This window comes from Triticum aestivum, chromosome 1B (genome assembly GCF_018294505.1).
Source record: "Triticum aestivum cultivar Chinese Spring chromosome 1B, IWGSC CS RefSeq v2.1, whole genome shotgun sequence".
Taxonomy (NCBI): Eukaryota; Viridiplantae; Streptophyta; class Magnoliopsida; order Poales; family Poaceae; genus Triticum; species Triticum aestivum.
Genome location: NC_057795.1, coordinates 456,394,975 through 456,408,405, shown reverse-complemented (window position 1 = coordinate 456,408,405; position 13,431 = coordinate 456,394,975). Strand labels below are relative to the sequence as shown.

Genomic DNA, 13,431 nt, shown 5'->3' with positions numbered 1-13,431 from the left:
AATATAATTCTTAAAGGAATCTTAATTAAGAGAAATCTATAGAATGAAGGATGACCTCCTTCTACAAAGATCTCACAATGTTTTTCCAGTTAGCATTTAGAGTTCATTTAATAGAATCCCACATCTCAGTAAGAACAGTATCATCACATATTGCTTTGACATTTTCTCGCAAAACAAAAGTATCTTCCCACATGGTTCTTGTACATAATCCCACTTATTTGTCAGAACATAGCCACAGAAATCCCTTTAGTGAAGCAAATACTATTTAATTTTGGACATGATTGGTTTACAGGTTTATTGTCAATCCCACAGTCTCCTCGAAATCTGGCATTCTTTCCACTTCTTTTTGCTTCTTATGGTATGTGTACAAGATATTCAGTATAACTTTAGCTTACCACCCCAAAACTGTGAGTCCCCAAGTTTGTGTCTAACACCAGAATAGCATTGCTTTTTAACACATTTCTTCAACAGAACAGTTTGTTATAGCCTCTATTGAACACCAAGCCTCCAATATCATTTGGCTAACAATGGTTTACTCATAAATCACAATGTCAACTAGCGTTGATCTTCTTGCCACATAGTTTTTGCTCTAAAGAAATCAAGTCTTTTCCTCCCTGTTGCTCTAAAGAAATAAAGTATTCTCCTCCCTCCTACAAGAGCGAGACAAAAAGACATCATGTATGATGTAATATTTGCTTAAGCACGATTGTGCCTGGACCAATCTTCACTATTTAAGCTTAAAGTTTAGTTGAGAAATTTGCCTTTTTTTCTTTTCAAGAACATGCAAGAGCGTTGCATGTCTTTTCTACTCCCTCCGTTCCTAAATATAAGTCTTTGTAGCGATTTAACTATGGACCACATACGGATGTATGTAGATGCATTTTAGAGTGTAGATTCACTCATTTTGCTTCATATGTACTCCCTCTGTCCTAGAATATAAGAACATTTTTAACACTAGTATAGTATTAAAAACATTCTTATATTTTGGAACGGAGGGAGTAGTTCATAGTGAAATCTTCACAAAGACTATATTTAGGACGGAGGGAGTATTAAGGAAAAGCACGGTTACAACCAAGTTCGCTCCCAAGAGCAAGATCCACCTCATACACATTACAAAACTTTGGACCAAACATCTTTTTTTGTTTTCTCCCTAGCGATGAATGCATCGAACATAGTTCAATGTCAGAGCCACACAGAAGCGATAACATACACACACGCACGTACGTCGGGTTTCAGAAGGACCATATGCCCCCCAAAGCCACAGAAACTAGATCGGAAGTGCGCCCTGGCGCACGGTGCCTGGTCCAGCGTATTGTTCCAGCGGCCAAGCAGACCTATCAGTGCTCCCAGAGAGAACTAATCATACATTGAGGATACACTAAATGTAGAGCATTGCCGCTGTCTGGGATAAGATAATATTTGCCAGTGTCATTGCAATTGCCAAGGCAATTATATATCAAATGCAAGGCAAGCATGGCATTTTGTGAACGGAACTACTGACATGAGAGTTAATGGCATGTATTTCCTGCTTGATACTCTTATAAGATGCCAGTGAAACTTACCTTAGTCATTCCCAAAAGGGCATTTTATATGATCCAAATCTGAAGCATGTATAAAACACATAAAAGAACAGAGGAAATGGCATCCACAGGCAGAATGCATAGGTAAATTTTAGCTAATGAAACATGTAGCAACATCCATAATCATAATAAGTATGGTAATCACACATACTTTCACATCAGCTAGCAACACACGGCTAAACTGATGGGATACATTAGTCAAGATCCATGTCACACTAACTGCAGCATTTGGACATTGACAGACAGTAGATTCCACTTGGCCAGGATCAGTAAAACAGATCACTCTATTATAAGCGACAGGTCGCAACAAAAGAGATCCCAGATGGAAAAGGCAACCATCCGCTAAATCAGCATTTTCTGCACATCCGCAACTAATACGCTACAATCCTGCAGAAATAGAATTCCAAACAAAAATCAAAACATATATACCACAGGGAGCAGTAAATTAGCAAAAAAAAGTACCGAACAAACGAACCAAAAGGGCGCGTTGCCTAAAGGCACTTGGTCTCCAACTTAGTCTTTTTAGTTGCAAAGGGCACCTCCTCATTTCCCATCAGGTCTTCAGATACCTTGCTTCAAGTATAAATAACAATTACATAAAAAGAAAATCATGATGTATATACTGGTCCTAGAAAGAATGGGCAACAGTGGCAAATGAGAAAAACAATAAAAATAAAAATAATGGCAAAGCACTATGGATGAAAACCATTAAGTTGACATGCGCACCTTTGACTGTGTCCCTGTGGGCACATGTTCATTGATTTGCTGGGAAGATCAATTGAGCAGAGCAAGGATTGTGGTTCACATCAATTTAGCAGAGCAAGGTTTGTGGTTCACATCAATTGAGCAGACGAAGGATTAAACAAATCACCGAAAAAGATAGGTCGCCTAAAAATACTCGCTTAGAGCTTAGCTTTTTTGTTTGCAGAAGGCACCTCATCATCTACTGGCAGTTGTTTAGTTGATTTGCTTCAAGGATAAACAATTATTTCAATCTACCTAGACTACCGAGATAACTACATTATTTTAGCCGCAAACATGAAGGTTATTGAAACCTGCATCTTAATAACACAACATTGGCGGTCTACTAAGACTGCTTAGCCAGATGAATCATGAGCTTACCAAGGAATCCATATAGTTGTACCAATTTATTTTATTGTGTCCCAGTTACAGAATTTCTTTTGACACCATCCCAGTTAAAGAGTTGGAAGTCGTAGTCACAGGAAACAGGAAAGGCCACAAGGTGGTATCTTTTTCGAATACCATTGTAATGGAAGCGGTAGAGTCTGCTGCCATTCATGGTGTCTTCTTCGAATACCCTCGTCTGATACCTGATATAAGAAAAGGCGAACATCAGATGTCTATGTAAACCGTAAAAGAAGGATGCGATTATGATAGACATGAACCATAGAAAAAGACCTCCAAAATTTGCAGCTTCTACCCATAGAGCACGAGCATGGGAACAATGTGCCTCCTTTCCAGCAGCACAAAAGGAATCCGGTAGCTGCCGGTTCTGTAATGGTAGAGAAGAACTTGTCTAAAACTTCCATGGGCCGGAAAAAAATGTTGGAGCTATAAGAGACGCGATGAAATCCAAGGAAATTCTAACTAATTAGAATGTTGTACACAAACTTGTAGACGCAACCTTATTAGTAGAGAAAATACAAAACAGAATTTATGGCACATAAGATTATACTGATGGTTTATCCAAGATATGATAAAATTAAATATCAGGCCATCATACATTTCACTGCGAACCCTCCTTAACATAACCTGAAATGGCCTTAAGGTTGTCGATCGCCTTGTAGTAGGCAGCAAATCAGCAGCAAACCAAGCAACTGCACTACAACTTACTGAAATTGGGTCGGTGTTATCTGCTATTACACCGTGGCAAGCCAATAAGATCATCTACAAACACATTAACTAAATTTACAGTGTTCATTTGTTTACGGAAAAGCCTTCATACGAAATCCATATGTCAGAATCATCATTGCATTGCATCATTCTAACAACAAAAGTGGTGTCTCATGGCTCGAATACAGTTAATATGAAGAAGTGTAATCCCTAGCTTATAAGGACCATGCATGATCTTAGTGAAGTTACATACCTCGTGATGGACTGACCAAGGAGCTCTCCAGAATGTGTGTCCTGGCCTGCAAAGCCAACCAACAAAACAAAGAAGACGGAAGATTAGGTATGCACGCAGCAAGAAGAACATACACATACACCATGGGGAACAACCTAGCTATCATGGTCATGTTGGGCACCCAACCTGAAGATAGCAAAAAATGCCACATGCAAGTACACATGGAAGAGCAGACCAGATGTGAGCACTGGGGATTAGAGAGAGAAACTGGGAGAAGACGGACCTTGTCGAGCACACCAAAGAGTTGCGACCCGGGAAAGCAGAAGCACCGGGATGACACGATGTACATGGCGTCGGCACAAAGCAGGTAGAAGCCGGTGAGGAAGAGGAGGGAGCCGCAGCAGCATCCGCAGCAGGCAGCCGTCGCCGCTCCTGATGGCTCAGCCACCCTTCATGGCCACGAGGTGCTGGCACGAGGAAGGTTCAGTCGCGATCCGTTGGGGAGGAGGAGGAGCCGCGAATGAGCAGCGGCGACGCGGGGAGCGCCGCATCAAGCGCCTGCTGCCAGTGCTCCTCAGCTGCGCGCACCGCCTGGCATCCGACTTGACCGAACCCCTTGAGCACCCTGCACAAGAAACATATAGGATTAATCAAAATATAGCATGTGGTAAGAAATAGGATGGAGCTAAACAAAAAGGCACTGAAAAATGTGCTTCCATGCCTGGAAACGCAGAAAAGAAATGAACACGTTGACAAAAACTCATGGGATTACTAAAATTATATTTGTATCCGAAAACCCAACTATCTATAGAAAATCAGAAAGAATAAAAAAGGACCATCTGATCAAATCTTCTCATACAACATAGTCGACTATGCCACAACGCTGTGCATTCTACTTTGACACTATTTTTTTTCTTCCACTGAAACATGCGACTAAAAATACCAAACCAGAGTTTACAATCAAATACCAAACCAAACAACTACACAGGAGCCATCATGGCTATATCAAAATCATATTAATATCAAATTTCTGGAGCAACCAGTAACCACTTAAATAAATGTTTCTAAAGCTCAAGTGAAGAAAATATCTCATAGGAGGAAACCAGATGGGAAGGAGTTGCAATACCCGTGGGCGGGTTGGAGATGACAAGGACGCCAGCAAGGAAGGCAAACCAGGTCTCTTTCTTCTTTTTGTAAGCGTTTCTTCTACACGATTTTGAAGGTGTGACAAAAAAACATCCAGGTGTGAGCTTTTGAGCTTTAGCCCATCAGTTTCCCACATAAATCAGTCGTTCCAATTTCCTTAGGTTGTATCATGTAATAAAAAGACAGAAGAATTTATATGTTTCTCTAACAGAGGAGAAATTTCTAGAAAATATAATGTATGTTCAGAAAAAAAAATACATGACTCGGTGTAATGAACGTTGGGCAGAACATATCAATACTTCAATTGTGACCTAGAACAAATAGTTTAATCGGAATGGTCCATGTGCTTGCTAATCCTTTGAGAGCTTATTTGGTTGAAACATAAGAAAAATTTCCTAAAGTATGTGGTCTTGGAACGGAGTTCAAACAAACATTCGCGAAAGGTATTTAAAAAACATCATATCCTAAATCACTGTTCTACACTTATATAACCTCTACATTAGTTGTGTAGGCCACAAAATTAAGTCACGAACATATCACCTGAAACGAAATGCCTTCAGATACATCATCTGCTGGTTGTTTTTAGTAGATTGTTTATTTTTTGAAAGAATGGTGTGATCAAACTATTTATGATTATCAAGTAGAGGTGCATACATGAACTATATAGTGAAAAGAGTCTTCCAAGCATCTAGTTTATTAGTTGGTTTGAAACAAGGATGAAGAAAACAATTCCATTTCTTTTAGTAGCAATAATTTTCTACACAAATGCAAACTCACTGGCCACATACGCATGGTGCTTGGATGGACAGAACTCTCCAAACAAATCTACAAAATAAAACACACGAATCAAACTCAAAGATCATCACATAAATGTAATTCTCTTGTATGGTGACACTTTTTATATATGAATGCCTAAAGGTTAGCGATTAGCATATCAGGAACTTGAACAAATGGAAAGTCTTCAATGATATATAATGCTTGCCACCATAAAGCATGCATGCCTGTAACCGCTGATAAATCAACCTCCATCCCTAAAATCAAGACGCGAAAACCAGGATCCCAAAGTAAATTAGAGTCAGTAATGTCTACAGAGCAACACTCTGCTTGAAAACAAAGACCACCACCAATTGGCAATGTGCACAATAATCCCAGGGGGACTACTACCAATCTAAAAATGATAATTTTATCTGGTCTCAGGCATCTAGTGTGCTTGCGGAAGTCGTCCATGAATCGCTAAGCTGTTTATGGTGGATTTGTAACAACCTATACAATGTTCCTTTAGATCACAGTGCACCAAATATTTGCCAACACACTTTCTAGCACACTTATTCAAATTGAAATCTGCTTCTGCTTGCACTTCTCCCCTAAGTGGATACTAACAGTTCTAAGAGGATAAAACACACATATAGTTGGCTCTAATTACATCCTCTGAAAGATGCAAGCAGCTAGCGTACCTTAGTCCACAGTTGTCCTAGAACTGGGTCACAAGTTCTTGAGTTAACTGGATCAGTGAGAAAATTAATTTGAGTCATTGGTCAACATGTGATCCTGCTAAATACGAACTGGAACAGTTGAGGATCCCAGTGAAACATGACCATATATATACATCCCTGCAAAATCTGTACAAATTGTAGTTAGCGGCGGGTGGCACTATGTACTGTGTGAACAAATAAAGAATCAACCTGTTCCAATGTTGCATGAAACGTGTTTCGGTTTGTAGTTTAAGAAAAAGGGTAAGCAAACATAGTTGCATCACGTCAAAGAAAATCTGTGTAGCCCACACCATGTACATTAAAACACACGCTTGTAAGTTGTAACCTAAAACTGCCGAGAGAGACGATCATACAAGAAGACGAACTGATCTTTCTCTCCTCTTATAGAATCTGTATAAACTCAGTGGAGAGCAAAACGTTTATAAATAGCATCATCTAGCTTCTCACCCTCTTGGAGGCATGCCTTTGATATAATTAGCATTCAAAAATAAATGAAATTATAAAAAGCGAGGCCTTATTCTATTTTTGTATTTTTGGTTTCTGAAGCTAACTACAAAAGATGCAAATGGTGGAAGAAGCAAATGGAAAGAATACTTAGCTTTTCTTCTTATACTTGTTCCTTGTTGGTTAGTCATTTCATTGGTAAATGTTGTGATTCTCAATGTTTAATACCTCTATATGGAGTTGTCAAGTTGTACCAACAGCAGCCACGCATATAAGCATATACATACTTTAAACGCACTGGACCCGTGGTAATCCATATATGAGTTATCTTGCACCCATGGACCATGGTATCCCGCCTAGTTCAGAAACTCACTACAGAGAAAGATGTTTAGCTTCTTAAGACTGCACATGGCATTATTCTAAGTAACGTATATGTATTTCTCCATGAGAAGAAAAAAGAGAGAGAGATCAATTAGCATTAATCATGGAGCAACCAAACTGAAAAGTATCGGCAGAACACCTTCATATTAATGATTCGTTCTTCAAGAGACTGGAAATACACATCTCCAGCTCCATCACCTTGTAGAGCTTTGTATTCCTCCTCCGAGGACTTCGTATCCATCTCCTGTAATGCAGCCTACAGGCACCAGAATGAAACAGCACACATTGAGAATGACTTGATAACAGAATGATATTTTCAGTTAAGAAACATACTGAACTTACAGGGAAGCTAGCAGTCATGTTGCTCTCTTGCTCAAGGGTCTGCTTACACTGCAAAGTTAATATTTTTTTAGTTTGACTAAAATAGCAATTGCGACTGCTTGGCATATCTAGGCCATAAGAGTCCAGAATTAGAATAGTTCACTGATTTGTAAGAGGAGCCGTGATCCTTTTGCTTTGATATCTAGTTGCTTATTTCCAACATCAGATTCCTGTTTATTACTTAGTGATCGACACATGACAGGTTGGATGTTCCTTTGCTACATGAGGAGAATGGGAAGCATGGAATACCTTGTGTATGCTCCCTCTAAGTTGAGAATTTCATACCTCTTCCCTAAAATAACAAAACAGATCAATATTCAGGTGAACCTATTAATTACAGTTTCATAATTTGACAAAAAAAAATCCTATTTATGTTATCCAATGTTGCATTTGGAGAAGTTAAAAGTTAAGATGATATCTAGAATGGTGCAGACCTGATAGTAAGCTAATAGTTATCAACGACAGGCCATAATACAGGATAAACCAGACCATTTTATTTTCCAGGTAAGTGCCCACCTTCCCAATAAAATCAGCTAAATATAGCGCACCGCAGCTCAACCGAGTTACGTCAACTGCTGAGTCCAGGGCATTCTCCATAGGCAGCTTCTGCCCGTACTTGCGCCACGAGAAGTCGCCTGCGGGGATCTCCGCCGCCTTCGAGCTGATTGCCGGCATGCGAGTCATCCGCCGAACCTGGGACTTCCTGCCGGTTCCATTCATTCAATCTTTAGCAACATGGATAACACCGGCAGACGAAGAACGGAACAACGAAATCCCATCCCTGGGTGAATCGAATCTGCTAGACTACTAACCGCGCTTGGAGCAGTGGCAGCGGCCACCGGAGGCGCCGTACTTTCCGCCGGCGACGTTCTCGGAGTGCGCGTGGTCGTGGCACTTGCGCTTCTGCCCGCCACCGGCGCCGGTGGATGCCGCGGAGGACACCAGCGGCGGCTTCCCGCAGCTGGCCGAAGGTCTTCTTCTCCCCTCCTCCTTGCCCTTGCCCTTGGCCTCCACCGATCTGGAGAGGTGACCCGCGGCGCCCACGCCTCCGGCAACCGTGGCACGAATCCGCGGAGGCACATGCACACCCGGCGACGCCCTTCCTCTCTGGCCGCTTCCTTCACAGCGGGAGGATGGCCTGGGCGAGCGGCGGCGGCGGCGGCCGGCGGGCGCGGGCCTAGGGTTTGGACGGGGGAAGGGAGAGAGGTGAGGCGGGGGAAGAGGAGAGGGGTTCGCCCGAGTGGGGAGGCGGGTGGCGGCGGCGGCGATGTGGCTGCGGGAGGCGGGGGGAGGAGAGGAGGCGCGCGGGGGGAGGGAGGCGGCTGCGGGAGGGAGGGAGAGAGGAGGAGGCGTGCGGGAGAAAGCGGCGGCACCTAGGTCTCCGCCACAGGAGCGCGACCCCATTTTATACCCCCTAGGCGAAATGACCAAAATGCCCTGGTGGGGGCATGGTATTTACAATGTGTTGCCATTACTATTCATTCCAGCAGTGTTTTTTCCGGATCCGACGGCCCAGATCCTCCCACCTCTTGATCAAACGGACGAAAGTATCAAGAGATCGCATCCAACGGCTGAGAGTCACTGAGCTCTGAGGAGGCTTGTCCATCCCTCCTTCTCTTATTTCTGGATATCAAACCATGCATGCATGCATGCTCCTGCTGCTTGCGTGTCACCGGTGGATGGCACGGTACGGCGTACCCATCCAGCCCCTGGGCAGGCAGACGACACCCGTCCAAACTCCAAAGCGTACGACCCGTCGACAGCGGCTTGTCACTTGCACAGTGCGCCGATGATCGATGGAGCCAGAGCTGGCGCTCTCGCGAGGGGAGCCCAGCCACATCATCGATCCATGCACGCTACGTTTTCCTCCTCTAGATTTTGGTTTTGTACGCATTGGCATTGGCATTGGCATTACACCCAATCATTCAATAAGCGAGCCATCAAGCGGATCATGATTCTTGGCAATGATGATGTGCGTAGAAGCACACCACGGCACACGAGACGAGAGACAAGAACGGCGGCAACGGCGAGCCAATCTGATACTCATCTGCATGGATATCATCATACGGGCCGGGAGGGAGGTGAGACGTGGCTACAGCGGCGAGTCAAGGGGACATGCAACATGCACGGCGGCCCCTCTCTCCCACGTGTTGCTCTGCACCACCGGAGGTGGAAATGAGGGTAAAACGAGAAAGTAAACATATTGTTGCTGGTAAAAAAAAAGAACAAGCTTGGGTTTCTATGGACTGTTGAACTGAAATTCACCTGTTTTAAGACTATATAAGCCACTGCCTAGCCGTTTAGCCGGTACAGCGTAAACATATGAAATGAGCAATATACTATGCTGGTACAGCGTGAACATGCAACTTTAAATTCCGGTAGGACAGGACATAGTAGGAGTGTACAAATCTGTCCAAGCAGGGAAAAGATACACTGCATGATACACCATTCAAATCACGAGTTACAAAAAAAAAAGCAGACCAAACTAATTATGCATGGTCTACACAGAAGCTTTACCAGAAGAAACGGCAAAGTTACAGGGAGGATTTGAGAAAACAGTCCCGTGTTCCAAACACTGGTCGAAACGTATAAACTTTACTGCAAGAGTTTCAGCAGAAACAGCTCAGTTTCAGTTCAGCTGAGCAATCAATCCAGCGTTGCAAACAGTGCTCCAGAAGCCCATTTTTTATGGCGGTCGATCGAACGGCTGGCGAGGGCATGCTGCCATGTGACTGACGGAGCATGGGCATCTTTCTCGTCTCAGACACGAGGGCGCGCGCGGCTCCCAACCCAATCATAAAGTCGTCAGCCTCGTAAAAGTTTTCGCCTTTCTTCCTTCGATCTTCCCATCCCACCTCGCGCTGCTCTGCCGACCGCCCCCACCTCTCCACTCCTCTCCTCCTCCCGCGACCGCGAGGCCACGCCATGAACGAACCCGCAGCGTAGGCATAGCCCAGCGCAGCGGAGGCCGTGAACCAACCATGGGCCGTGCGAGGGCCAAGGACGCCGGCTACGGCGGCGTCAAGTCGTTCCCGTCGCCGGCCTCGTCCTCGGCGTCGTCGTCAGAGTTCGAGTTCACGGTGACGCAGTCGCCGGGGTCCAAGCAGCGGTCGGCGGCGCAGCTGTGCCCCGCCGACGACCTGTTCTACAAGGGCCAGCTCCTGCCGCTGCACCTGTCGCCGCGCATCTCCATGGTGCGCACGCTGCTGCTCGCGTCGGCGTCCACCTCGTCCGCCTCCGCCTCCGACTCCACCTCCACCTCCAACTCCTCCCGCGACTCCAACGGCAGCACCTCCTCCTCCTTCTCCACCGACTGCGCCGCGCTCCTGCTGCCGGACTCCGCCCCCTCGTCCTCCCGCCCCAGCTCCGCCACCGACGACGACCGCCACCTCAACCTGCTCCGGGGAACCGCCTCCTACGCCGGGCTCCCGCCAGCCAAGCGCACCGGCAAGCAGTACCTCTCGTCCTTCGCCACCCGCTTCTCCTCGGTCTTCCTCCACCGCGGCGGTGCGCCGGCCGCCAAGAAGCCGTCCAACAAGTCGCTCGCCAAGGAGGTGATCAAGAAGTACGCCAAGAAGGTGAAGCCTCTGTACGAGAAGCTGTCCCAGATCCCCAAGAACCAGAACAACGGCGGCAGCAACCAGCCTCAGCCGCAGCCCCCGGCGCAGCAGCAGCAGTGTTTTAAGAAGCCGTTCAGTTTCTCGATCCGGAAGAAGCGGGGCGACGAAGACAACGCTGCCGCATCCGCAGCGGCGGCAGCGGCGGAGGTGAGCACCTGCAAGTACGCGCACTCAAACTCGTTCTCCGGTAACCTCCGGTTCCCGCGTCAGAAGCGGTGCGCGGCGAGCTGCCCGTCGTCGATGCGGTCGTCGCCGAACCACTCCGGGATGCTCTCCTTCGGCGGAGCGGGCGGCGTGGGCTTCCCCGACGTGCCGGCCGCAGCAGCGGCGGCCATGACAAGCAGCATTGGCATGCGGCCCGTGTCGCTGTCGGCGGCGTCGTCGTCTTCGATGGAGGAGCTCCAGAGCGCCATCGAGGGCGCTATCGCGCACTGCAAGAACACAATGGGCGGCGTCGTGTCCCTGTGCCCGCGCAAGGTGCCGGCGGCGACGGCGGCCGGCGAGATCAGCGCGTTCTGAGCGCGCCGGTGCATGCATGCATGCACTAGGATTCGTGCGGGGAGCTAAGTAAGGCTGATTAATCAGTGGTATCCATCCATGTGTTAATTTTTGTTCGTTTGATTAGCTTTGTGTCCTTTGGGCAAGACTTTAAGATGATGTTGGTAAATAAGGGTAGTTCGAAGGGGTGAAATGAGACTCTAATCCTTCCTTTGGACGTCTCTTCTCCCGTAGTGTGAAATTTGCATCGGCGGCCTCCAAATATTGCGTCTAAAATCCGAATACGTCAAACCCATCTAAGAAGCGTAAAAGTTGCAGGAAATGTTATAAGATAGGTTGGGTGTATTTCAGTGAAAATGTCATAGAGAGTCTTAAGTTGGGTATTTCAGTGAAAACATCCTAGAGTCTTAAGTTGGATATTTGGGTGAAAATGTCATCTGCTGGATGGGCTCTGCATTGTAGAATTTGCCAAATGAAATCCATAGATTTGAGAAGTGGGGGGTTTGCTACCATTCTAATGCCATCAAGTTTAGAATATAAAATCTGCCAACTTAAATTTGTGATGGAGGTGCCGATGCAAATACTTGATGCTCCGGAGAAGAGGTGTGCAGAATCCTTTGTTAACTAGACCGGGATATACCCTTCCAAAAAAAAGGTTAGGAGTGGGATTTTGGTCTAACGCTGTGGCCGTCTCAGCTAGTGGTGTCAAATTTTGTTTTGTAATGCTGTCTCAAGACAAGTGTTTATTCAGCTAATCCTAATATAGTTTGGCTCCTGTACTACAGATTTGGTGTATGATTAGTATTGCTTCCCGAAAATATTGCTATGATTTTGTTCCCCCTCTTTCCATGTGCTCATACTTTTTGTAAATTTGCTTGAAAAGTTATACTAGTAGAAGCTGACAATGAGCCATTAGTAATCAATCATAAGCACTTTTCATCAGCTCTAACGTACACCTAATGAAGCAACTAGTATTAAATCCTCGCTGATCCTACATTAGGCCGTTGTAGCTTCTCGTGGGAGGAGATGAGCTTGAGCAGCAGTGGATCTCTCGGAGCAGGCGGCACAAGAAGTTAAAAGTGGTTGCAACGACGATTGCCTCGCTAGATCTGGGTCTCCACGTAGTAGGACATGTCCTTCCACATGTGCGTGGTGGCAATTATACCGTGGTCGAAGATGATGACCTGTTTGCGACTGGTTGCGGATCCTTCTGCTACAGGGGTCTTCTCTCAAGATTCAGGGATGATGACACAGAACTCCGGAGATCTTCTTGTGTTATGGTTGTCTTAGGGTATTATAGGTGTTCATGTTCCTTTGTTTTTGCGTTTCAGTGTGCTTGTAAGGGTCACCTACTCTGTACTGATTCGTGATTTGAATGAACAATTTCTCAAAAAAAAAAAGTCAGATCTTAGCTTGAGATTAGACAAGGCATGTTTGACTGTCTCTGTTGAAGCTAAGATAGATAGATAGATAGATAGATAGGTGAGGAATCTTTGGAGGGGTCATTCAACAACCGGGACGACGACACATGATTAACTTTCCTGCCTACGCTTGCCGTCCTCTCATCATACTGCTTAATAAACTAGTAGCACAAATTGGTTAGGGTGTGACATTGACAGGTTAAGCCACAGTAGACAAAGCTACTCTACTGTAGTGGTGGTACATGAAAGATCACGTTCAAGGCAGTGTGCAATTTAATCATCTGCCATTAGATGCTATACAACTGATGCGGTTAGCTGGACTGGCCAGGATTGGTTAGTAGTAGGAAGAAATATACAAGTCCTTGTGGTCATGGTTATTGT

The 13,431-nt window shown here is 45.4% G+C and overlaps 2 protein-coding genes and 1 long non-coding RNA gene across 19 annotated transcripts; 1 reads left to right on the top strand and 2 right to left on the bottom strand.

Moving 5' to 3' along the window:
* Positions 1–1,657: 1,657 nt before the first annotated feature.
* On the bottom strand, positions 1,658–5,522 carry LOC123131287 (uncharacterized). 3 transcript variants are annotated; one of them, XR_006464135.1, is made up of 7 exons: positions 4,793–5,522; positions 3,950–4,291; positions 3,688–3,733; positions 3,000–3,093; positions 2,307–2,911; positions 2,056–2,153; positions 1,658–1,967 (listed from the first exon to the last, which is right to left on the bottom strand). It is a non-coding gene; the product is annotated as an uncharacterized lncRNA (long non-coding RNA). The 3 variants fall into 3 exon arrangements; XR_006464137.1 differs by having other exon boundaries at positions 2,056–2,149; XR_006464139.1 differs by having other exon boundaries at positions 2,844–2,911.
* Positions 5,523–5,724: 202 nt separating this feature from the next.
* LOC123131225 (uncharacterized) lies at positions 5,725–8,831 on the bottom strand. Of its 14 annotated transcripts, XR_006464117.1 has the most exons (8): positions 8,324–8,831; positions 8,028–8,214; positions 7,761–7,803; positions 7,473–7,520; positions 7,270–7,386; positions 6,978–7,121; positions 6,267–6,431; positions 5,725–5,843 (listed from the first exon to the last, which is right to left on the bottom strand). XR_006464117.1 is itself a non-coding variant. In XM_044550957.1 (6 exons), exons 2-5 carry the CDS (start codon positions 8,193–8,195, stop codon positions 6,348–6,350), a joined length of 408 nt encoding a protein of 135 aa, XP_044406892.1. In that variant the 5' UTR covers positions 8,196–8,214; positions 8,324–8,827; the 3' UTR covers positions 5,725–5,843; positions 6,267–6,347. The 14 variants fall into 14 exon arrangements, 3 of the variants coding, with proteins under 3 accessions (XP_044406892.1, XP_044406899.1, XP_044406885.1); XR_006464115.1 differs by lacking the exon at positions 7,473–7,520 and having other exon boundaries at positions 8,324–8,829; XR_006464122.1 differs by lacking the exon at positions 6,978–7,121 and having other exon boundaries at positions 7,329–7,386; positions 8,324–8,825.
* A 1,491-nt stretch (positions 8,832–10,322) lies between these two features.
* On the top strand, positions 10,323–13,051 carry LOC123131208 (probable membrane-associated kinase regulator 1). Of its 2 annotated transcripts, none has more exons than XM_044550941.1 (2): positions 10,323–11,698; positions 12,640–13,051. In XM_044550941.1, exon 1 carries the CDS (start codon positions 10,493–10,495, stop codon positions 11,648–11,650), a length of 1,158 nt encoding a protein of 385 aa, XP_044406876.1. In that variant the 5' UTR covers positions 10,323–10,492; the 3' UTR covers positions 11,651–11,698; positions 12,640–13,051. The 2 variants fall into 2 exon arrangements, with proteins under 2 accessions (XP_044406876.1, XP_044406870.1); XM_044550935.1 differs by having other exon boundaries at positions 10,324–11,698; positions 12,630–13,051.
* Positions 13,052–13,431: the final 380 nt, after the last annotated feature.

Excerpts from the sequence above, each read along its gene's own strand:
- LOC123131225 (XM_044550950.1), bottom strand. The coding sequence starts at position 8,195 with ATGACTCGCATGCCGGCAATCAGCTCGAAGGCGGCGGAGATCCCCGCA. Across the intron at positions 7,387-7,472 it reads ACATGACTGCTAGCTTCCCT|GCTGCATTACAGGAGATGGA; the intron begins GTAAGTTCAGTA and ends TGGTGCCTGTAG. Across the intron at positions 6,432-7,269 it reads AACGAATCATTAATATGAAG|ATTTTGCAGGGATGTATATA; the intron begins GTGTTCTGCCGA and ends CAATTTGTACAG.
- LOC123131208 (XM_044550941.1), top strand. The coding sequence starts at position 10,493 with ATGGGCCGTGCGAGGGCCAAGGACGCCGGCTACGGCGGCGTCAAGTCG.